The sequence below is a fragment of the Python bivittatus genome, unplaced genomic scaffold (assembly GCF_059951505.1).
Source record: "Python bivittatus isolate LINGU-HERP-01145 unplaced genomic scaffold, Pbiv_v1 ctg000160_np1212, whole genome shotgun sequence".
In the NCBI taxonomy this organism is placed as follows: Eukaryota; Metazoa; Chordata; class Lepidosauria; order Squamata; family Pythonidae; genus Python; species Python bivittatus.
The window spans coordinates 3953709-3978020 of record NW_028277076.1 but is presented as its reverse complement, the minus strand read 5'-3'; the positions used below and the strand labels follow the sequence as shown (position 1 = coordinate 3978020).

Genomic DNA, 24312 nt, shown 5'->3' with positions numbered 1-24312 from the left:
AGAATTCTGTTTTAGAGGCTGACTATTCGATGGCATTTAAATTAGGTGACATCTTCCAGTTGAGCTCAGTTCCTGCTGACTACCTGGGAACGTCCATGTAGTTTTCTCAGCAGCAAAACAGAAGTGGTTTGCTGAGATGTATTTACCCACAATCTAGTCCACAGCTCTTGGGGTTTCCTAACCATTTCCCATCCCGTTTTTCTCAAGGTCAAGTGAACTAGTTACATGCATTCTGGACTGGTAAGGCTGGGTCCTTCAGAAAGGGCACAGAAGGTTTCTTGTGTGAGCTCAGGCTTGGTTGAAATTAGAGACTGCCAAACCAACTTCATGTTCAGTTGTTTGTATTGTTGGCCAATTCATTCTCCCCCCATCTCCAAAAAAAAACAAAAAACAGAGGCAGTGATTATTCTTTCCAGCTGATCTTCGCTCTTTCCTGCAATGTAAACACGCTAAGTGCTTAATTGCAACTCCGTCTGTCTGCCAAGGACCAGGAGACGCCCAGATGCAGACGGGTGTGCGGTGCTCTGTCTGCACTGAGCTTTTTAATCAGGAAGGATCCAAACTTCTCTAGCCCCACAGCATCCTGAATTGCTGGATGACCGGGCCTTGGGAACAGACAGGCCTCCAGCCCGGTTGCATATATTACATTCGTGATGACAAACAGACATTGCTCCAAAACAGATGTATTAGATGACACACCTGTCACTTTTTCCCCCCTTCCTGAGCAGGAGTACTGTCTTCCAATACAGCGAGATGGATCTCTTTATCACTGACATGCACACACACACATACACACACAGAGTACAAGATATACAACCATTGCACGCTTCCTAAAACCTGTGTAGGCTAGACTCTGCAAACTACTATTGGTGCAGCGGCTTTGAAAGCTGTTTGGAAGTTTCATCTAGAAGAAAATGCAGAGGACTGGAGAACTTTTAGGGAGATACTGAAATAACATTGTTTTTTCCCTGGTACCTGTTTGCAACTGAGCTTTAAGGACAAATATTTTTTTCTTTTTAATCTATGGAGGCTAAAATAAACCAATGGATAGTTTGAGAGCTCAATTTTTTATTTATTTCCAATCTGTTTATTAAGCCATCCCAGGGCTGATGAAACTCTGCAAATATTTGAGATGCTCAGATTTTTTTTTTCCATTGGGCAATGTTATTTTTGAGCGCTTGAACATTTTTGTGATCTTTGAGCTGACCCAATATTTGCAGATAATACAGATTTTGACTCTTCCCCCCTCCCCCCAACATAGCTTCCTTTGTTTTGGCTTTCAGTTGTTACTTTTCCTCTCTGCTTTTGGCTTTAACGTTTACATTGCCTTTTTAAGAAGTTGATGTGACTGTATTTATTTGGTTGTGTCAAAAGGAGAGTGTTTAAAACAGTACGTACGCCACTTTGGAAAGGTTGGTAGTAAAAGTAGGTTAACTTAAAGTAAACCAAACCCCAAATAAATACGGAACATTACAAAAGGCGTAAAAAAAGTCAACTCTTTTTTTTAAAGAAAATGATTGCGTAGGGAAGCAATTTCTGCCTATGCATTAGTGTCTCTATAATCTGCCAACGTCATCCAAAGACGTTCAAAAGAGTCTGGAGAATATCTTCTCCAGCTCATGCTGTTCCTTACTTTTCCCTCCCCTGTGCCTCTCCAGGTGCCTCTGGAGGATCGGACCATCTTCTCAGGCAATCTCTTCCAGTACATAGAAGAAAACAAGAAGTGGAGGAACCGTTTCAGCATCGTGCCCCACAACTATGGGCTGGTGCTGTACGAGAACAAACTGGTGAGGCTCTAGAAGGCTTTACAAAGGCTAACTTCTGCTCCCTGGTGGGTGGAGAAGGAGAAGAGCCGAGGGGCACCCACTCTCCTTTTCTCAACGGGGACATAAGCCTCTTGAGAGATTGTCTTTCAGAGCAGCTCCATGGATAGCCAACCAAGAGACCCTTCTGCCGAAAATGAAGTCCTCCAGAAAGAGACTTTTCAGTCGCTCTCACTTGGCCAGCTAGTAAAGCCATCAGATGGGAGGGGTTCCCTGGATTGGTTTGTCCCCTTTTTGATTAGGACCGTGCCAAATGTTAATTCAGCCTCTCTCTCTCTCTCTTTTTGTTCATCATGGAGCAGATTTTTTTTCCTAAAAGAGGAAAATAGCATGGGTGAAGTTTTCAAGGGTAAGATGGGGTTGAGCTCATTCCTTACAACGAGGCCAAGTGAGTCAAGTGTCCCTTCTGTGTGTACAGCACAATCCTTTCCCCAACCATCTGTAGCTTCCTGACTTGGCACATTGTCATGCAGTGCCAAGGGGAAATCCCAGGGAGAAATACACATTTTTATTATGCAGCTTAAGAAGCGTGGACAGCTAGGAAGCGATGGTAGAATGAAGAGATCCGTCATGGGAAATATTGTAAATTTGCCAAGGCTGCCAAAAACAGAAACCAAAAAGAAATCCTCAAACAGCCTGAGAATTGGTAGGCAGTTTGGGACGGAATTGCTTTGGACATCTTGGCAAGGTTTCATAAAGTATGATAGCTCTAGGGGAGGCCGTTTGTGGCAGGAATGTTGACCACGTGAACACTGTATGTTTATGTGTTCCCATCTCCCTCCTCCAGGCCTACGAAAGGGGTCTGCAACCCCGAATTCTCATCAACAGTGCTGGCTACAAGATCCTCACCTCCTTGGAACAATATTTGGAACTGGTCAGCCACAACTTAACGGGTGAGTTCTACTTTGTGAATCCCAGCTGGTCCTCCCTCAGACACAAATGAGCCTGGAGGCAGCAAGAGTGTGGAAGTTGGGGCCCTTCAGATGATGCTGAGCTGTTAGCCATGCCAACTGGACTCGATGGGAGTCATCCTTCAGCATTATCCAACCAGCCACAGCTTCCCCACCCTTCCGTTGGGCTCCAGAGTGAAAGAGGTTGAGAAAGAAGCAGCATTGCCTGTGTTCTGCCTGCAAACTGGTGGTCTTTCTTTTGGGAGAATGAAGAGAGAGAGAGATCGGCTACTGCTGTACAAATATTTCTAAGCATTGAGCATTGACACCAAGCAGTGGGAAGGGAACAGGGAGGCAGATAGAAGGAACGTGTCTCAGGAGGATGAAAATGGTGTCTTCAGAGGAGCTGTCCCACATCAGATGACAAAGTCACCTCTTTGGTGGTGAGTGGATGAGCAGGACTCCTTACTTGAACCAGCAGTAGGAGAATGTGCTTGCCCAACAGAAGCAAGATGCAAGCCAACTCTGTAACTGCAGCAGCTGTAAAGATACTCTCTATTCAAGAAGACAGTCTCTATATTTCAAGCACGGCCACCTTAGCTGGCTGTGAAAATGCAACTGATATTTTTTATCTTAGGAGGCCAGACCAAGAGTTTTGTTCAGCCTCTTACGAGGGTTGGTGTGGTTCCTGCCCGCTTGCTACCAGCTTGAAAGGGAATTGCTTTAACTTGTGTTATCTGAAGGCCACTTTAGGACCTGCAAGGAGGGCCTGTCAAGGATGCTCAGTAAACAAAACACACTTCTCAAGTGGCCCTCCAAGCAGGTGAAGATGTGTGCTAGAAAAGTTCTCAGGGCCACCAGCCAAACTGCTTGAACACAAGAAAGACGTTCTTCCTGAGCTGCCCTGAGACATTTGGAGAGGAAAGGTGGCTCAGAGAACCATGGCATTAGAAAGGATCTTTGAAGTAATCTAGTCCTCCTAGCAATCCATCACAGGGATCTTGCAATTACAGCCTTCCTGGTATTGGGCCATTTAGCCTGTTTTAATGACAGATATCCCATCACTTCCTAAGGAGGTGGGATGCAATCTTCTTCTAATAAGTACCACCATTTTCTATGGGTTACATCATTGTCTGTGGCTTCTGTGGCTTGACCCCTATGGAGTACCATGCAGTTCGGCATCCTTGTGTTCTTTGCACCATGAGCGTCTGCTGGGAAGAGAGCCTCCTGCCTTCCTTTCTGAGTAACCAAGTCTAAGCCTGCCAGATGTAGTTGCTTCTTGCTCTGCGCTCCTGAGCCTCTGGGGAATTCGTCATTGGCAGTTGAATCCGGAAGTCCCATCTGGCTCACACGTGCATCTGGCTTCAAGAGGACAAAGCAGGAATATCTGAATCTCCTGCTGCAGGAATCACTCTCAGGCTTTGCTGGGCTCACGTTTGTTCATTGTGTGTCTGTGTTGTTGTTTTTCCCCCTCCAGGCTCCACATCCAAACCGAGCCATGCTTCCATCATCAAATGCCCCACCCAGTTCCCCCTCATCCTTTGGCATCCTTATGCCCGGCATTACTACTTCTGTGTGATGACTGGCAAGGAGCAAGACAAGTGGCGGGCGATTTTTCAAGACTGCGTGCGCCACTGCAACAATGGTAAGCTTGGTGAGCATTTGGGTGTGCGTGTGTTTTTCTCCTCCTCCTAAAAGATAGTCTTCCTGGTATGGCACCTTGGCTTTGCAAATCTGATTTAGCGACCGTGAGGACCAGAAACCTCCTTCTGATCGGAAATGTAAACAGAACTTGAGTTTTTGAGCAGCCTCTATTCTGAGCACAGTCCTAGAGTTGCCTGTTTTTTTATAGCAATTTCATCCCCCATTTCCTCTAAGGAAGTCCTTCCTCTTCCAAGCTGCATCACACACCCACGAGGGAGGCCAGACTGAAGGTATGAGCAAGCAGCTAAGTTTATGCATCTCTCTAAACAAGACATTTTTAAGATGATTTAATGCTGAACCACGATGGGTGGGTTTGCTGGTTGCCTTAAACCAAACCTAAACAACCATCACGACGAACCGCAAGTATTTAGCAAATGTGATGGCCAAGTGAAGATTGGAATGTGAAGTCTTAGTCTGAGGACACCACTGTAACCATTATACTATACTACTTTCTCTTTAGAGGTTGAATCTCCATCTGTTTTCTTGATGCTTGATCAAAAGAGTCATGGTATCAACTGCAGCCTGTTTGCCATTAGTTCTCGGTCTCCTACCAGATGCGCCAAATTTTTCTCAACCCTTTCTCTGTTGCATTTTGTACCAAGGACATTCCTCAGGTCAGGAGCAGGAGCCCTGATCTGCTCAAGCAGAGGATGGGAAAGAGTGGCCAATGAGACAGTAATGGTGTTGTTCTGTTGTTGTTTTTTAAGCAAAGGCTTAAAGGTAGATTTGCCAACTGCAGAGTCTCGCAGTTGAGACTGAGGATAATGTACTGATTTTCTTTTTTAATGATGCTTTCATTATTAGTCACCATATTGGAGCTGGTAATAGAGGGATTGGCAAAATGTTTCCTTGAAAGGTGAGATTGGAGCAGGCATAGTTCTTGAGGGTTAGTGACCCATCAGCACGTTGGAGATGAATTTGGTACGGCTGGCCACCGGCTATTCCCAATCCTTACTGGGGATCATTTGGTCGGGGGGGGGGCAGCTGCCCTGAACTGAGTTATTTAATCATCATTCTGGCAAACATTGGGCTTGCTTGATCACCCTGATCGTTTCCTAGATTTGGGTGGCTTTCTTTGAAGGGGCGGAAGGACAGCTCTGCTTCTATGAGCGCTTGGCCACCTGAGAGAAGGTCACCCTGTGGTCTGTGTGTGGCTCACAGTGCCTCCTGATTGCACAGATGAAGGCTACAAAAAGACCCACATTTCGGAGGAGCATTTTCAGGTTGTTTGGAGAAGGAAGTCTAAAGATAGGAATGGCCACCGAGGGCTTTTTAGAGGCCTCCCTTTGGTCTGATGGCTGGGTCATACTTTCTAATTAGAACTGATGGCTGGGTCATACTTTCATGATTCCAGAAGCAATAGGAAACCTGAATCCCACTTCTCAGAAAGGGTTGTTGCCTCTCTATCCTGTTTATAAACTACTCCAGAACAGTCTGAGCTAGAATGGGATGCCTCCTCCACCGTTCACTCCAAAGGTGACCTTGGGCTTATCTGGTTGATCTCATTGCCTTATCGCACGCCAGCCTGAATCGTGGAGGAAGAAGGCAGGGCAATTTACGCAGATGGATGCCTTGCCATTCTCTATAGCAAGTGTCTCTGCTGTTTTCCTTCTCTTGCACTTCATGAACTGGGGATCGCTTACATCTTAAGGGCTTTCCTGAACCACGGATGCCTTTCGATCCCAGCCAGGATGTATAACTTCCTGGGAGCTCCTGAGAAATGCAAGGTTCCCTGTGCGGCAGGTTTCTCTTTCATAGCTTCCAGCCTGAAATGGCTACCGGTCTTGCCCCATCCATTTGCTCCCATCCCTGGGAAGGGGGTGAAGGTGCTCTGACAGTTTCTGGTGAGGTCAAGGCCCCTGGGCTCCTCTCTGCAAGCTGGGAACCTGCTCCTGCCCAGGGTGAGGCTGTGTTGGCAGAAGGTGGCATTTTGCATCCAATGAGCTCCACCCATCCTGCTTCGCTTGGCAAGTTTCCTGCGCTTGGGCCTGTGCGGAATGCACTGTGCGGGTGGAAGAGTCTAAAAACAGCACTGGCAGTAAAAAGCTATCCATCATTCTCCTCTTGCTGCTTAGGAAGAGCCTCCCTCTGAAATTTCCAAGCTGGGCAGAACCTGTCCGCCCAACTCACAATCGCTGCCCTGTTCTCTTCTCTCTCCCACCTCCCTCTGGGGTTTTGGAGAGGTAACTCTTGGGTGCAACGCCCGTGCCACGCTCCATTACTGCCGTCAAGATTAAACTGTATTGCTTGGCTGGGTGACACCTTGCCCTTTTCCTATAGAAAGCAGTTGGTATGCTGGCTTTTTATAACCAGCCAGGTTGGGCAAGGCCGAATGTTGGGGGCGACCATAGGGGAGAAGATTTGAAGGTTCTCCTTTTTACCTTTGGAAACAATGCTTTGGATTTAAAATGGGCTGGAATAACCCAATAAACGCGTGCAGCTAGGAAAGATAGAATGTCCCCACATGCGTTGTACGTGTTCCTGCACAGAGAGAAATTCAAGATGCTTGAGACAAGAAGAGGGGAGAAGACAAAGTAAGGTGTTTTAAATAGGGGGGTAAATTAGGCATTGGAGACATCCGTTCCATAATCCCCCAATCCTGCATTCAACTCCAATCTCTCCGGCAGCCCAGTATCAGATTGATTCAGCTCTTGTCCTCACTTGGATGAACAGCTGGACAGAGGAGGGGCGTCCCTTGAGCAATGCCACTTTTCCCCCCTGCAGGCAAGTAGCTGGAGAGCAATTAGAAGATGAAGAGAAGGAGAAGAAAAATGGGTGAAACGAAATAGATTCTTGTGGAGCTGCTGCAGATTTCTTACCGTTTCCAGCCTTCTCTTTTATAGCCGTGAGGACTAGAAATTTGCTGCGTGCTTTTTGATCACTTTTTTTTTTAATGAGGTTGCTGGGGAAGGGTTATATATTTGGTGTGATTCATTTGTGAGACACGCAGACTTTGGCTTGATTATCCGAAGGGGCAGGGCTGGAACCAAATTTCAGGGAAGTGGATTTTTGGCTGAACATTAGGGAAGGGTTTTTTAGCAATAAAAACTGACAGGAAAATGGCCTGTGCCCAGAAAGGCTGGCCTCTCTTTCCTGTAGTAGTATTTAAACAGAAGCAGGCTGAGCACCCATCAAAGGAGGAATCGCTGCCTCCTGTAGTGCCACCATGTGCCAAGAAAGGGGTTGGAATAAATGATCTTGAAATCATTTCTAGCTCTGGGATTCTGACTCTGGATAAGGGCTCGCTTCTCCTCTTCTTAGCTCTGTTCTGGGAGGAGAAAAGAGATGATTCAGAGGAGCGTACAGCAGAGATCTGACATGGGGCACAATTTCCCTGCCTCTTGAAAGCTAGAGCGCTAGGGAGCGGATTTCCTTCGGAACACCCTCAGGAGAGGAATGCCTATGTGAACATTCGCTTCTGCTTTCCTGCGAAGGAAATCCGAGGGAGCCAGCCAGGTGCCTTCCTGTACGTGCCGTGCGTGCTCTGTTTGTGTCCTGCTGCAGCCGTAAGATGGCAGAGGGACCGGGTGGCTCTGTCTGTCTGTCTGTCTCCCTCCAGAGCTTCCCAAACAACAGGCAGATTTCAGAGTCTCATCGGAGATTAGGCACATGGGATTTCCTTTCCTGAGCTCGGCTGCCCCGCTGGCGTCTCTGCCCCCCTTTGGCATGGAGATGTGGTCCATGCATCCTGCATAGCGCTGTCGCTCTGGTCAAGGAAGAGGAAGAAAATATTCTTCGATGCTCCAGGCATCTGGGACTCCCTCTTTATCTACCCCCTTTTGGATCCATTCAAGCCTCTTCCCGTGTTCTCGCCAGGGTGATTAACAGAGATGCTAAAGACCAACAGGATTTATGTTGCTTTCTCAGAGCTAGAGCCTCTCTTCCCACGCATTCCTCTGCTGTGCAGCGCCTGCTTGCTTATGGTCAGCGCGGTATTTATAAAATCGCTTGAAAGCCACTGATTATTCATCTCGCCCTTTGTTTTTTTGGCCCCCTTCTGAAGCTTTGCAGCGTCGCTACACTTCCTGCTCCGGCACCGTTGGATGTCCTCTGCTGGATTCAGCTCTTTCTCCCCGAAAAAAGCCCCCTTCATTCTAACTGGGGGGAAGGTGGTGGGGGGGGAGGGAGGGAAGAGAAGGATCGGGCCAAAATAGCCACCCACGTTTCTCCACTGCCACCCCCAGTTTCCCAGCCATCTTCCCATGAATCACAAAGAAGGAATCCCGGATAGTTGGAGAAGGTCTACAAGGCAATCCCTTCCTCCCTGCGGGGGAGTTGGTTTTGCAAAGATTGAAGGAGGGGGGATCATGCCTTCTCTCTGATTCATTCTCCCACCATCTTTTTTAGTCACTTTCTCTCCCTTGTTCTTCCCCCAGCTTGGATGAAAATGTGGCTGCTTCCTTTTTTCTTTCCCCACTGTGATTTACTTCTGCCAACTCCACTGTCAGAGAGGCATTTTTCTTGGGAATGTAAGTGTGACGAAGGCGTAGATTTCCTCCTCTCTTGGGTTTAGGGAACTTGCAGTTAACACCAAAGCAGTCAAAGCAGTATGCTACTGGCTCAAAAGACAGTTACAGATGGACGGCGTGGTGGAGACGTGAAGAGGAAGAGGACAATGGCAAGTTTAGACAAGTTTATGAAGGAGAAGTCTGTTTCCATGACTATAAAGATCAAAATAATTAAAGCACGGTTTTTGTCAGGGGCAACATACGATTGTAAAAGCTGGATATCGAGAAGAGTGAGAGAAAGAAGATAGGGGCCTTCAAGCTGTGGATTTGGAAAGAGTTGCTAAGAGTCCCATGGACTGCAAAAAGGACCAGTCTTGGAGCAAAGAAAGGAAAATGATTTCCTTGAGGCTGTGATCAGCAGGCAATGATTCACATACTTTGGGCCCGTGATGCAAATGGATGGTGGACTAGAACAAACTGCCTCGCTTGGCTAGGTTGAGGGGGGAATTAACAGATGAAGGGGACAGAGGAGGTTAAAAAAGAACATGGAGGAGTAGGAGGTGGGTGCTTGTCCGTGGAATCACTAGGGTTGAACGTGAGTTGGTGGCCTCACACTAACTGATCTGGCGGTCACTACAAATACATCCCGCAAAAATGCATGGGTCTCTTATTTAAGGCCTGTGAATTTGGAAGATAAAAATGCAAGTCCTGCCATTCTGGTGACAGATTCTAACAGCTTACTTGACTCTAGATAATTCAGGGGGAGTGAGCTAAGATATATACTCAGGGGTTAGATAAATCCTTCCAGTCTTGCTGGCCTGCCCGGGCTGGGAATCAAAGCGTGTTTGTATGTGATTTTTGGTTTAATTGTCAGCTTGGTTACAGTGCATGAACTTCAGATTTCCTGAACTGAAGTGCAGACAGGAGCAGAGTTCCTGTTCGTTATCTGAACTTGTTAAAATGATGTGATGTCATGCAAAATAAGCAGAAGATGTTCTGATTGGGGAAAATTGTAAAAAGGGGCCGTGTGCCTCATAACGTATGTGTGTTAGTGGGGAAACAGCCCAAAGAGAGTTCCACGAAGGAAATCCGATTGCAAGAACACAGCAACGCTTTCAGTCGTTAAACCTGAGTTAACAAAACACAGCGTTATATTCAATAACATGCAGTGCCCAGATAAATCAGCTCTACCATGGATTCACTGCTGGTTTACCCAACTTGCTAAGCCAATATGATGAACTGCAAATGATCCAACTTTATTTAGCCCAGCCTAGCGTGGGTCAGAATCCGGCCCACGTGAATGCTTGAGCCTCCCAGAGTCACCCTCTGGGGGAGATGGGCTGCGTATAAATTTAATAAATAACACTTGGCAGACTTGTGTACAAAATGTGTGTATTTTAGGAAACGTGCTCCCTAAAAAACCATGGTGGGGGGAGGGGGGAACTGACCAACTTGTGCAGAAATCAACCAGAATGAATGGAATCTGAATTTACGTCCTTGCATCAATTTACACCAGTTGCATAATGATACCTCATTTGCACAATTCACGCCACTTGTGTAATTGTATTAACGCCATCTATTGACAAAATGGCATACATTTATCCAAGATGCCTGGATAACTTCAGATATCACAGACTGTGTGTTTTGAGGGTGATGCTTGTGGCGAAATCTTGTCGGCTATGCCTGCACTCCATTGAGCGAGGTCTCATTAAATTGAAATATTTTTATTCCTTTCTTAGGCGTCTAAAGGGGGAAAAATGATTGTAGCTGTCTGTTTCTGCTTTGCTCCTTCCAGGAATTCCAGAAGAGTCCAAGGTGGAAGCTCCAGCATTCACCGACGCCGTGCGTATGTATCGCCAGTCAAAGGAGCAGTACGGCACCTGGGACATGCTTTGTGGCAACGAAGCCCAGGTGAGTTACAGGAGGGTGGCAGATTCCCAGGGCATATCCACCACCAATCTTTGATCTAAGATAGAGAAGCTGGGGCCCAAAACTTGCCAAAATAGTGATTGGTCCCCCTGCAATTGCAGTCCAGAATTGAAGGTTGGAGTGCCTTGTGTTTGGGAAGCCTTAGTTCTGAGTTTCTTGCACCATGCAGAGTGGGCCAGTTGGTCTCCAAAGCCCGCTTGGCAACGCTCCTCTTAACCAAAGGGCTGATATTTTGAATAATTTTAAATAATTAAGAAAAGGAAGCTTGGATTGGTTCACTGCTGTAATGGCGTGTGGGAAAGACCTTGGGAGACTGGGGCAAGAGACGCTGCCAAGGGAACCGTCAGATAAGAGATAGCATAGCCCTCAGCTGGATAGTGGGTGGGACAAGAGGCTCAGAAGGGATCCTCTCTAGTTTCTCGGGCTGTAAAGGAGACGGGGGGAGAATTGCCCTTTCAGACTTGCAAGATTCTGTCAGTGTAGCTTTATGATAAAGTAGAATTAGCTCATCTGGTGGTGATTCCTCTCTGGTTTAATCCACAAAGCCGACAACTGCTGATCAGTTTTCATTGTACTGTTGGAACACTTGAGCAGATAAGAATGTGTTGGCTGTTTGGTGCCTTTGGCTGTTGGATGACTCATGTAGAAGTTGTTAGCAAGAGGCTTGTGGGCTCAGACTTGCCATCCATCTTCTCCCACCCCATTTACTATATCACACACCCACACTTGAGGCTTAAGTTGAGGTGTGGGCAAAAGTCTTCCATGGGAAGCATTAACAGTGTTATCCCCAGGGAAGGGGGAAGCAGCAGATACGGAGAACTTCCTTTGGCAGCCCAATGAAAGAGCAAAACACCAGATCAGCCTTGCCTGTAAATGCGCTTGTTGGCATTCATGGATGGCGTTTCTATCCCCCAGATTTGACTCCTCTTCCTTCGAAGTGAGATGATCTATGGGGGAGTGAATAATAAACCAAGGAAGGGGAGAGCTGGCTGTGAAACAGCAGGCAAATGGGGACGTTGTTGTGGCTGAAGGGCTGTGGGATTCTTTCATCCTCTAGATCTTGAGCAATCTGGTGATGGAGGACCTCCTGCCTGAGCTGAAGAATACAATTGGCCCCCGGCTGAAGGGCAAAGACCAGGAGAGGAACCGAGTGTGGACTCAGGTAGGGGCAAACTTGTGTCGTAACAAGCTTGGGGAACTCACTGCTAGAAGATACCATAGTGGACAATGCCATCGATGTTTAAAAAAAAAAAAGAATGGGGAGAGATTGGACCTGGCATGGAAATGAGTGTTGGTTCTCACAATAGGGAAACTGTAAACACGTGTTGTGGCATCAGGGTTCGAATACTCCACCCGAATGCCGCTTCCTCATGGCCACTGCGGTTACTGCGGACATTTGGTTCCTGCTAGTTGGCTTGGGGGTTCTCTCTTCCATTCCCTTAGGACAGTGTTGTCTAAACTTGGCCACTTTAAAATGAGTGGACTTCAACTCCCAGAATTCCCCAGCCAGCCATGCTGGCTGGGGAATTCTGGGAGTTGAAGTCCACTCATCTTAAAGTGGCCAAGTTTGGACAGCACTGCCTTAGGATGTTTCTCTCAAGATCATTTGCACTTTTGCAGACCTTGGAGTTATGCCAAGCCTGGGAATGTCTCCCTCCTTGTGCCCAGCTGCTGACATGTTCACATTGGCAGCAAAGGGAATCATGGCGGCATTCTGGAACTGGGGACTTCCCCCTGCTATTTGCCAGAGGCTAATGACTCTTCCTTAAATATTAATTTGCATGAGGTTAGGTCATGGAAGATGCCCGAGATAAATTTCTGCTATTATTTATTCAGTGTATAACTTATCGTTCTACCCAGAGGTTGGAATAATAAGGGCAGAGCGCCTTGTTGTTCCGGTCTCTTCCTCAACATCCAGAGAACCCAATCTCGTTTCTTTGCATTCCATTTCCAAGTGGCTAGTCCTCTTGGCTGCAGAGGTGAGGTCATCATTGTGGGCTGTGCCAACTCGGGCAAGATAGCTGAGAATTCCAGAAGCGAGGAGTCATCTTGGAGATAGATGGAGCTTTGCTGAACTAGCAGGAAATCTATTCTATCCTCGAAATGCCACCTTCCTGCGGAGTAGACGCCTTCATCCCATGTAGCTGGCCTTTTTCTTGTTCCAATTTTTAATCTGACTCTGCATATTATTTTTTTTGCAGACCGATGCCACTGTAGGCTTTTTTGACTTGGTGAAACAAGGAGGCTCTGTTTTTAATTTTTGTGTGTGTTTGGGGGGGGGTGTCGTTATGCAGGATCTTTTTTCCTTTTTTCCCTCCTTGCCTGCTTTAGAAACAAAAATCTGCTCTGGCACACCTTTCTATATTTATTTGGTCAATATCTGGGCTGCGGGCCAGCTCCAAAACCAAAATAAATCCTAACCTCCAAGCAGTTGCCCTACCTTTCTGATAGAACGTCTTGAGGTTAAAGTCATCAATATGAGCGGCGATGATAAACATAAAGAAACAGGCTTTGGATATCTCCGTTTATAGCTATATCGGACAACCTTTTACCATCTATATTTAGCTGAACGTGAATAATTCTGGCCCAGAACGTCAGGCTTTTGGTGGGAAAGAAGTGAACGCCTTCCTTGAAAACCCAAGATAAATATTGCCATGCGAGCCATTGTAAAAATAGTCACCCAGAAACCTGCTTTTAAAAACAAATATTCATTTCTCAACCTTTGCCTCCTTAATGCATTGCAGCTATGCCTTCCAGTGCACCGATATCTCTCAGCTGAGGAGAGGAATCCTATGTTTTTATAAACACCCCTCCGTTTCCATCCCCATGACCCCTCCACGCAGATATACAGTGTGCATATTTCTAGATTATATACAAGGCCATCTATGTGGTCTGTGATCCTGCAGGAATGCCAAGAAACACAGACTTTTGTACTTGCTTTCCTGAAAAATCTGAACTTTTTTTTTAAGTCAATGTTTTTATGAAAGCTGGTGTTAGATATGCTTGAAAGTATACGAGCGGTGGGGACTAAAAAAGGCAACTGATCAGATGTGTAAGACTCATGACAGTTCCAGCATGTCCCCTTTCCTTCCTGCCTTCCTGCCTTCCTGCCTTCCTGCCTGCCTGCCTGCCTGCCTGCCTGCCTGCCTGCCTGCCTGCCTGCCTGCCTTCCTGCCTGCCTCCCTCCCTCCCTCCCTCTGCTTTGCTTGCCTGCCTGCCTGCCTGCCTGCCTGCCTGCCTGCCTGCCTTCCTTCCTTCCTTCCTTCCTTCCTTCCTTCCTTCCTTCCTTCCTTCCTTCCTTCCTCCCTCCCTCCCTCCCTCCCTCTGCTTTGCTTGACTTCCTTCATTCCTCTGCTTTCCTTCCTTCCTTCCTTCCTTCCTTCCTTCCTTCCTTCCTTCCTTCCTTCCTTCCTTCCTTCCTTCCTTCCTTCCTTCCCCCGCTTCTTTGCTTGCCTTCCTCTGCTCCTCCCTCCCTCCCTCCCTCCCTCCCTCCCCTTTGTTTTCCTTCCTTCCTTCCTCCCTTCCTTCCCTCCTCTCTTGACTATGCAGCTCCAGATATTTTTTATAACCTCTTTTGTTTAAATCAGGTTGACAAACAGAACTGCCCTTCTTTAAAATAAATACGCATATGGAATATACCATTTATAAGAAGTCTTCGACTTTCTCAGATGAAGGAGTGATTGTTTTTGTTTGTTGAACTCTTTCCTTGTTTTGCTAGATGCCCAAAGGAATACCTACGTTCCCTGTTTGGGTTTGCTGATCTAATTTTTTAAACCAACACTTTTCACTTTTTGTAGATCTCAGATGCCGTGTACAGGATGGTATACGACCAGGCAAGAGCCTATTATGATTCGTTAGTGACAAAATGTGAGCTTCAGATTCCTGGAATGCAGAGCACCATCCGGACAGATATGGATCAGATCATCCAATCCAAGGAGCATCTGGCCAACAAAATCCGAGGTGGGGTCACGGGATATCATTTCAAAAAGCAGTTTCCTATATCTCGTCCTCCCTTGCTTTGTTGTCTGGTGCTACAACGTAAGGGGAGGCCTGATGGATAAAAGCAAAACTCCAGACAACTTTGAACCTCATATTCAGAGCCAGATTGCCTCTGATTCTGGAGACAATACCTGGGCACAATGTGTAACATCTTGGGATGGAGGTGAAATTTGTTGGGGTGGTGCTAAAAGAGGCACTTTTTGGCGCAGGGCAATGTTGTCTACATCTCAAAGTACAAAGAGAAGTTTGTGAAAGTTTGAATATATAAGGGGAAAAGACGCGTGAACGTGCATTATAGTAGAGAAGAGCTGTTTCTTAGCCTGCTCTAGGGGGAACATATTCAAGAAAGGATTTATGAATGATCTATCCTAGTTTCTGATGAAACAAACTTGTGGTTGGGAAAATGAGAACGGGAGTGAAACAAAAGGATTAAGACAGCCATTCCAAATCTGTAGATGTTGCTCAGCCTTATGCTCCATGAATTTGTTACATTACTAGCACCCGTTGGCTCACCTCGTGGCAGTGAATTCTTTCTGCTAATTGTACATTTTCTTCCATCTGATATCCACATCCAGTTGGCTCCCTTGGATAACTCTGGCTAGTGTTATGATAAGAGGTGGAGAAATCAATCTGTTTCCTTCACAAGATGCATAAGATAAAATGTTTGTGTAATCCCATTATTACTGCTCTACTTTTAATTCTGATCAGCCTGGGAATGCTTTGTCTTCCTTGAATGCCTGGAAGAATTGAGCCATACAACAATCAGGCTTTCATTAGAAGTGTGGAGAGCCTGTGGTCTTCAAGATGTTGCTGAACTACGGCTCCCAAAGTCCCCTGTCATTGTCCAATCAGGCTGGGTCTATTGGGAGTTGCTTCCTGAAGGTCTTGAGTATGGTTAGATATTCAAGAGCATCTGGAAAGCTACAGGTTCCCCATTTCTATTTTCCTGGTTGGAGATCCACCACTGTTTCATTTCTCTTGGGCAGTCTAGACGGGGGCTGCTGCATGGTGGGCCTTGCATTCATTCTACTGTTGTTCCCCTCCAGCCACTGTCCTCTCTAAAGCTGAGGTCTGTGTCCGGAATCACGTCCAACCATACATCAGTTCCATCCTGGAAGCCCTGATGATCCCCACCAGCCAAGGCTTTGCTGAAGTGCGGGAAGTGTTTTTCAAGGAAGTCACTGACATGAATATGAACATTGTCAATGAAGGAGGGATGGAGAAGCTGGGAGAGGTAAGACAAATGCTGATGGCAACAAGGGCAACCCAGTTGTTAAGCAGATTGGGTGGCAGAAGATGAGAGGGGGCAACAAGGTGTTGGAGGGAGAGCTGATCAGAATTGGACTAGAGTTCTCCCTCCCTCTATTTTTGCTTCCTGAAGGTCTCAAGTTCAGTGATTTCTGTGGAGGAATCCTTAAATGGACTGTGTTGCCTTCGCAGGAGAGATGTTGGAGTCCATCTTTTGGTTTTCAACATGCTGACATGTTGGAGCTTCTAATCCTTCTTTTCCCCCCCACCCAGTACATGGAAAAACTTTCCCAGCTAGCTTTCCATCCGGTCAAGATGCAGTCCTGCTACGAGAAGATGGACCAGTTGAAGCTGGAAGGTCTGCAGCAGAGGTTTGATGTCTCCAGTGCCTCTGTGTTCAAGCAGCGTGCCCAAATCCTGATGAGGCAGGTAAGCGGTGCTCCAAGAAAGAGCTCACCTAAATATATTTGCTCCTACAACTTATTGCCAGCTCATAAGCATTGCTTATGTCCTGCATCTAAAGACAGATATACTGATCGAGCAGCCGTGGGTTGACCTACTGTCCGTGAACATGCCCATACACCTTTTAAAGCTGCCCATATTATGGGAGGGAGTTTAGTTAGCTATCCTAAGCACTAACTAGCTCTTTCTTTGGTTCATCCTCAGCATATTATTGTCTGTTTCCATGAATTCTGTTTTGCTCACCAGAGCTGGGGCTGGGTGCTTCCCAGTTAGGAAGACAACCAGAGCCCTCTAGTGGCCAGGAAAGGTTACCGATATTCCCTCTTTCTTCTTGCGCTGCGTTGGCTTCTACAAGTCTTTTTTCCTGGATGGAAGAGCTCGGACACATTGTACCGAAGCACTAAGAGGACCGAGGAGGCCGATGCACCGTTGTTTCAGATCTTTAGGTTCTTGCTGCCCTCGGCAGTGGAAATGGGCCCACTTCATCTACGGAAACTTCCAAAACTTCTGAAATTCAGCAGGATGAGATAGCAGAGAATTCCAGGGGCCATCTTCAGAGCACAGGTTGCCTTCTCTAGCCTACAGCAGGGACAGGCCCTTGTGGCCCTCAAGATACTTCCAGGATTAACCCCACATTGGCCAGGCTGGTTGGAGAGGCTACTGAGAGTTGGCAATCTGACCAGAAGAACGTCAGAACCATCTCCTGGATCAGGTCACAGGCCCATCTGGGCCAACATTCTGGATCATCCATTGGCCAACTTGGGAAGCTTGCAAGCCAACGTAGGCAACTCACAAGCTGGTGGACAAAACTCCCCTTGCACTGTTGCTACCCAGCATCCAGTATTTAATCCCTGCGGTTGCCTAGGATTCGGGGGTGATCTACAGCCTTCAATATTAGTAGCCATTGTTAGCCTGATCCTCTAGGACCTTCCCAGTTTCTTTTCAGGCCATCTAAATTAGCTGCTATTACCATAATTGCCGGCAGTAAATTCCACCGTTGAACTAAGTGCTGTGTAGGAAAGTATTTTTGTTCTCCTGTCCTTTAGTTTCAAGGAATGACCTTGAGTTCTAGCATTGTGAGAGTGGAAGAAGAGCTCTTTTTCTCTACGTTATCCATGCCACGCATGCTTTCAAAGACTTCTGTTGTGTTCCCTGCTTACCCTCTTACTTCAAGCTAAAGAGCTTTACGGCCGTCTTTTTTTCATAGAATTGCTATTCCAGCTTCCTAATTATTATTTTTTTTGAAGGACAAGGGTTTCCCATCTCTGACCTGGAGACTGCCTCTGTGTAATTATTCCAGATGTTCTGAGCATAATTGGTTTAGTCATCAGGCAGTGACATCCACAGAAAACCAAAATAATGTCATCATGCAAATCCTGTCATTATATACTTACATCCCAACCGTCTGATGCAAGTCACTAAGCAGCAGCATTTGTGTAATGATCCCCTACCTCCCACCCATGTTAGCTGGCTGCTTCTTGTACCTTCTTGTGAGTCTTCAAACACTGTGGCTTCTTCTCCCTTTCTCATCTCTTCCTTTTTTGATGCTGTAGCAAATGGATGACACCGTCTACACTTTTGAGACCCTTCTCCATCAGGAGCTGGGGAAGTCGTTGAGCAAAGATGAACTCTGCAAGACAATTCAGCGCATCCTGGAGCGGGTGCTCAAGGTAAGGTCGCCACCCCATCTCTGGTGTTGCATTGGTTGATGTGCTTCCTGGAAGCAGTGGACCCTGTATGAAATACCATCTCCCTTTCTTCCTATTTATAGTTATACATGGTTCGGTGGCAATTTCTGGAGGCCACCTCCAAAGCTTTTGAAGGACTCATAGGGTATAGCTTTGGCATCCTCACCTTAGATAATCTGTCTAATCTTTTGTTTCTGAGTGCAAACAGGCCATACCCCTCTCCTGGGGTGATTCTTGTTTTCACTTTCCCCTTCTCCTGCAAATGCATATTAAGGCTGGAAGAGCAACAAACCCCAGAGATTCTAGTCTGGGACAAAACACTATGTATTCAGCAAGTGCCAGCTTGAGAAAGCCCTGAGGAAGAGGACAGCTATTTTATTAGCAAAGCTCCCATGAGTATGATCAGCTTCAGAATCATCATTTATGGTTCTGACCCTCTTTTTCCCCAGAAATACGATTATGACAGCAGCACGGTGAGGAAGAAATTTTTTCGGGAGGCTCTGCTGCAGGTCACAGTCCCTTTCCTGCTGAAGAAGCTGGCTCCAACTTGCAAAGGGGTAAGAGTGAATCTTCGAGGTTATGCATGGGTTCACAGCAGAACCAACTTTTCCCATCATGGTGTGGAAAAGTCGCTTGTAGGTCACTGATAGTGGTGGCAGTTCACACACCCAGGACAGATTAAAAGCAGATGTAGATGCAGAAACGTAGGAAGGAAAAATAGCTTCCATTAATGGGGGAACAGAAATGCCAAGCAAACAGTATGTCCCTTTCTGTAGCAATGTCCTAATGGCCACCCCAAAATTGCTAGCTCTGTAGCTGGTTTGTGTTTATCAGCAAAAGATGCAGGCAAATTTTCCCTCTAAAGCCCAGCCTAAAGTGATAATACATAGTACATGATTATCACAAAGGGCTCCTTAAAACTGGGGAAGCCTGCTGGATTCCTATGGATGCTAACATACCCATAGAATCTCCCTTCTAGGCTTCTTATTTCACCTAACTTTTCTTTAAAAACAAAAGAGAGAGATGCTTTTAATTAAAATAAAATTACATGGCAGGTTGGCTTGCTTCAAAGCAAAGCACCAGTGTTGGGCATTTATTTTTATTTCCAAGAAAGACTCTGTGCCCCATTTTGACTTCAGGGAAGAAGATGTTTTTCTCCCTGATCACACCTGCTCTTTTGTAAATAGTCAGCTCTCCCTTGGGGCAGCCATTCTGCGAGGGCACCTTGATCTGCTCTCCATGCAATGGAGAGCAGAAGGGTTGCCATGTAAAATAATGTGGGCCAAAGATTTGACCTCTCTGCAGCAAGAGCAAATGTTATAGATTGTATCATTGTGAATGTTATGTCCATGGTAACTTCTCAACAGTGTGCTTTTTTCTCATTAGGACCTCTCAAGATTCCAGGAGCTGATTTTTGAGGATTTTGCCCAGTTCATCCTGGTGGAAAACACATATGAAGAGGTGGTCCTGCAGTCTGTCATGAAAGATATCATGATGGGTAAGAGACTCTGTTTCTATTTGGACTGAGTAGGATCGTAACCGATAGGAAAAGTCCTGTCTGCAAGGAGAAGACTTCAGTTTGGATTCACAAATTGCACATCCCAGTGTAGCAGGAGACATCTTTGTAAACCAACATCTCCAGTCTGACACCCTCCATAGATGTTGGATTTTGATTGCTATTATTCTAGGCGGAAGGAAGGAAGGAAAGCAGAGGAATGAAGGAAGGCAAGCAAAGTGGAGGGAGGGAGGAAGGAAGGAAAGCAGAGGAATGAAGGAAGGCAAGCAAAGTGGAGGGAGGGAGGGAGGGAGGGAGGGAGGAAGGAAGGAAGGAAGGAAGGAAAGCAGAGAAATGAAGGAAGGCAAGCAAAGTGGAGGAAGGGAGGGAGGGAGGCAGAGGAATGAAGGAAGGCAAGCAAAGTGGAGGAAGGGAGGGAGGGAGGGAGGCAGAGGAATGAAGGAAGGCAAGCAAAGTGGAGGGAGGGAGGGAGGGAGGAAGGAAGGAAGGAAGGAAGGAAAGCAGAGAAATGAAGGAAGGCAAGCAAAGTGGAGGAAGGGAGGGAGGGAGGGAGGCAGAGGAATGAAGGAAGGCAAGCAAAGTGGAGGGAGGGAGGGAGGGAGGAAGGAAGGAAGGAAGGAAGGAAGGAAGGAAGGAAGGAAGGAAGGAAGGAAGGAAGGAAGGAAAGCAGAGGAATGAAGGAAGGCAAGCAAAGTGGAGGGAGGAAGGAAGGAAGGAAGGAAGGAAGGAAGGAAGGAAGGAAGGAAAGCAGAGGAATGAAGGAAGGCAAGCAAAGTGGAGGGAGGGAGGGAGGGAGGGAGGGAGGAAGGAAGGAAGGAAGGAAGGAAGTCAACCAGCATGATTTGCTGGAGGTAATGTGACAGTCCCATAGTTCTGTGGAACACTGGCTTGAAAAAGACTGCCTGGACAGTATTTGGTTTAGGAGGCAGAACTTTCCATCTGCATTTCCCCCATTGCCAGTTCCAATCATCTTTCAGACATTTAAGATTTAGACAATAGTTCTTTTAGGGTTGATGCATTATTTGGTGTTTTAAAAAAATCAACTGGCTCTCTTACTTGGCTTGGGGGAGTTGTCTTTCAGTAAGCTGTTTTCCTCTTTTCTTTTTTCTTTTAAAAAAACGCGTATTTCAGCTGTGAAAGAGGCAGCCATTCAGCGAAAGCACAACTTGTACCGTGACAGCATTGTGATGCATAACAGTGATCCCAACCTCCACCTGCTTGGCGAGGAGACGCCCATCAACTGGGGAGAGGAATATGGTGGTGAATCAGACTCGGACCCATCGGATGAGAAGCAGCACCGGGCCAGACAAGTTGTCTCAGTGATCCACACGGACGAAAGTGCTCTGCCCTATGAAGTTACGTCCTTGGAAGAGTCTTCAGATGCTCCAGAATCAGAGGGGTCAGATTGCTGTTCTGTTCCTCCGACACAGGATCCCTCTGACCCTGTGAAGGAGCTCCGTACGTTGCTGGTGAAAGAGATCGAGGTCCCAGCCGTGGATGGCGATAGGGCTGAGGAACAGTTGCACAATGGTACTATTACCCAAGAGAGCGCAGGAGCCCCAGAGCACAGGGAGGAGAAAGAGGAGACCGCCCAAGCAGAGGATGGCTGTCCCACAGAATCCTCCACGGAGCTCAGTGGAGAGAAACAGGAAGCTCCAGCCCCCTCACCAGCTGCCCCCACACAATTGCCTTCCCCAGCTCCAGATGGAGGAGCCCCAGCCGAATGCTCGGAGCCCAGCAATAAAGAGACAGGCGAGGAAGAAGTGTCCGCCCAAGCCAGCCAGGCAGAAACAGAACCCCCGCTGGAGAACAGCCACGGGGTCACAGATGAAAGCGAAGGGGTGCAGACTCAGTTCTAGACCCGCCCCCCTTGTAAGAGGATTCCTCGTGGCCAGATGAACACCGAAGGGAGACCAGAGTTGGGGACCCTGTGAGACTGGGGAATGGCAGAGGCAAGTTGATCCAAGAGCATCCTAGGCTGGTTTAGGAGCATCTTTAGCTTTAGATGCACTCGATTCTTCTGGAGAAGTTCTGCCTTTGGGGGGTGGGTGGGAAGGGAAGGAATTGCAGTGGAGGAACCCCAGAACCCCAGAATTCATGTTCTACATCTCACTGCCTCTTGGGTCCAGGGTGATTTTTCTTGTCTTGAACTGGGGTGTTTTCCCCCACTACTACTTCCGACTTTGGCCTACTCAAAGTTGGATTGTTATGATCAGATGTTACTGAGAAGGGACTTAATCTTAGATGCTAACAAATGCCTGGAGCATTGGAACAGAGAGAAGCCATTGGGTTTCCCCGTCTTGATCCAGACTGGTACTAATTTGACTTTTTGTCCCATAATTTGGTTTGATGCATCACCCCTTTGCCTTGCTCCCACCTTTGATGAAAGAGGGCTCTTTCTCCTGGGGGGGGGGGGGGAGTCATCTCTTTCCCTCACCAGTTTTCACTATTAGCAATGGTTATCTCTTAATTTGCCCTTCCCAGGGCCAATGCAGAGTTGTTCCAGTCTCATATTCCAGATGATTTTAGCAAATCATCCCAGGGTTGCTGAGGAAGGCGGTGAAATTGCATTCTTCCCCCACCTCCATCCCTGTCCAAAAGTAGGCAGAGATGGAGACCCCTGGCTCTAGGAACAAGTAAGTAGAGCTTGAAACTTTTAGAAACAAGTGAATGTGGGCTAGAGAAAGTGGTGTCTGATTTTGAAGGCTTGTTGGTTTTGGAAGAGAGTGGCAGAAGTTAATGGATATGACAAGACTGCTATAGGAATTTAAATTATTTCAGTGAGGGCTGCTGGCTGAGGACCCCGTGGCTTACGTGGTCAAAGATATTCCATGAAACTGGTACATGTAATGCTAATGTAGGATTGTTAAGGGGTGTGTTACCTGAGCCTGGTCATGCATCCTTGGGCAACCAGCAAAGGTTCTCTGCTGAAGGAATGTTCTTTTTCTGTTTATTTCCTCCCCTCTCCCCGGGGAAGCAAAGGAGCAGAATTATCTTGGAGGCAACCAGCAGAGATCCTGTAAAAGGTGTATGCGTGAGTCTTCAGCCTAGTGGGAAGTTCTTTAGAATGCAGGTTTTTAATGCACTCGGTGTGGGGCAGTAATGATTCTTTGGGGGCAAAAAGGGAAGATGGTATTTTGCTAAGCTTTGGCAGATTCTGGCAGGTTGTGTTTAGAAATTCAGTAGCGTTCATGCGGAGATGGTGTGAGATCACTGGCACCCTGGCGTCCTTCCAATAGGAACTCATTCCCTGTAAATTTAGGGATCCCAGTTGCCTGTGCGGTGTGGGCAAAAGTGCATTTGGAAATAAAGGGTAGGAAGCAGAAGTGGGCCTTCGGAATCCCATCCTGCCCTCATAAGCCAAGTACGTTTTGCGTGCCCCCTTTCCCTCCCCTCCTTCCTCCTGAATCTGTGAAATGGACTGCAAATTGGAAGCCACGCTGAGCTTTCAGCATTTAGCACTGGATTTACAAAATGTCAGTTCTAATCCACATTTATACACATACACGCGCCCCTGCGACGTGCCCATCTGTCCATCCGTTGCTGGAGGAATAAGAGAATACGGTTGGGCTTTGATTTTTTACCTTCTTGAATGTCTTCTTTTTTTAAAAACTTCCACCTCTGTCTTGAGAATTTCAGTCGACCAGAAAGTGGGAGGGAATCAGAAACTTGGCCACGTCTGGAGGTTTTCTGGTGTTGGATCATTCCAGATTGGATTTTCCCCAAAGCCCTTCTGTGCTGCTGACAGTGAAGGCTGATTTCTTTACTGTTCTGGGAAAACCACGGGCCCTTCCCCAGTTAGTGATGAAGGTTCCTCCCTTAAGCATCCCCACATTGGCTGGGTTGATTGAGGAATGAACCTACAAGAACCGATTTTTCCAGGCCTTCATCCCCCAAGATGGCCATCGTGTCTCTCCTGGTTGCCTTTCCTCCCCATGCTGTGTTTCCGTGCATGGGAAATGCAAAATATGGGTGCCCTGGGCACGTTTTTGCCCTGAGCCCATTTGGATCTGCTGACAGAGGATTGCTCTCTTGGAGGCTTCCATAATCTCCAATGATTGGAATTCAACGTCTAGGAAAACGTGGTGCCAATTGGGAAAGGGAGCCCTTTTTGAACTCATGAATATTATCTTCAGCAGATTCAGAAATAGGAAGATTCACGGGGAAACAGCCCATGATCCAAACACCTCAACGCTGCCCGCCTCATCCCATCTTGCTGCTGTAACATTCCAGTTTCAATGTGCCTGTTTTTTTTAATATTTGTAGTAATTCCTCTTTTTGGAGAGTGAGAAAGAGAGAGAGAAAATTGCTCACTCAGATCCTACCATTCTGTCCTCTTTTAATGCCTTACTGTTGGGAACCAAAGCGTCTTTTTCCTCTTGTCTCTCTCTCTCTCAATGGAGATAGTATATTGCAAATCTTATACCAAATGTTTAAGAGAATGTGCTTATATATTAATAAAAAAATTCAGCTTTATTTAATCCTGGTCCAGCCCATCTCCTCTTTTACACAACATTTGTCTGAAAGACTAGTTTTGTTCTGTGTTTGTCTCTCCAACTGGTGGTTATAAAGTTGAGATTCCTCCTTTCAAGGTTAGTTCACAAA

At 46.8% G+C, this 24312-nt stretch overlaps 1 protein-coding gene across 1 annotated transcript in view; it reads left to right on the top strand.

Moving 5' to 3' along the window:
- Nucleotides 1-24183, top strand: part of NIBAN2 (niban apoptosis regulator 2) — a 46628-nt gene extending 22445 nt beyond the window's left edge. Inside the window, exons 3-14 of the mRNA XM_088146958.1 lie at nucleotides 1659-1787; nucleotides 2611-2716; nucleotides 4191-4358; nucleotides 10661-10776; nucleotides 11852-11956; nucleotides 14592-14754; nucleotides 15840-16027; nucleotides 16315-16470; nucleotides 18057-18173; nucleotides 18641-18748; nucleotides 19578-19689; nucleotides 20839-24183. Coding sequence (XP_088003084.1) covers nucleotides 1659-1787; nucleotides 2611-2716; nucleotides 4191-4358; nucleotides 10661-10776; nucleotides 11852-11956; nucleotides 14592-14754; nucleotides 15840-16027; nucleotides 16315-16470; nucleotides 18057-18173; nucleotides 18641-18748; nucleotides 19578-19689; nucleotides 20839-21566 — 2196 coding nt within the window. The 3' untranslated portion in view covers nucleotides 21567-24183. The remainder of the gene's footprint in view (nucleotides 1-1658; nucleotides 1788-2610; nucleotides 2717-4190; nucleotides 4359-10660; nucleotides 10777-11851; nucleotides 11957-14591; nucleotides 14755-15839; nucleotides 16028-16314; nucleotides 16471-18056; nucleotides 18174-18640; nucleotides 18749-19577; nucleotides 19690-20838) is intronic.
- The last annotated feature ends 129 nt before the right edge of the window (nucleotides 24184-24312 follow it).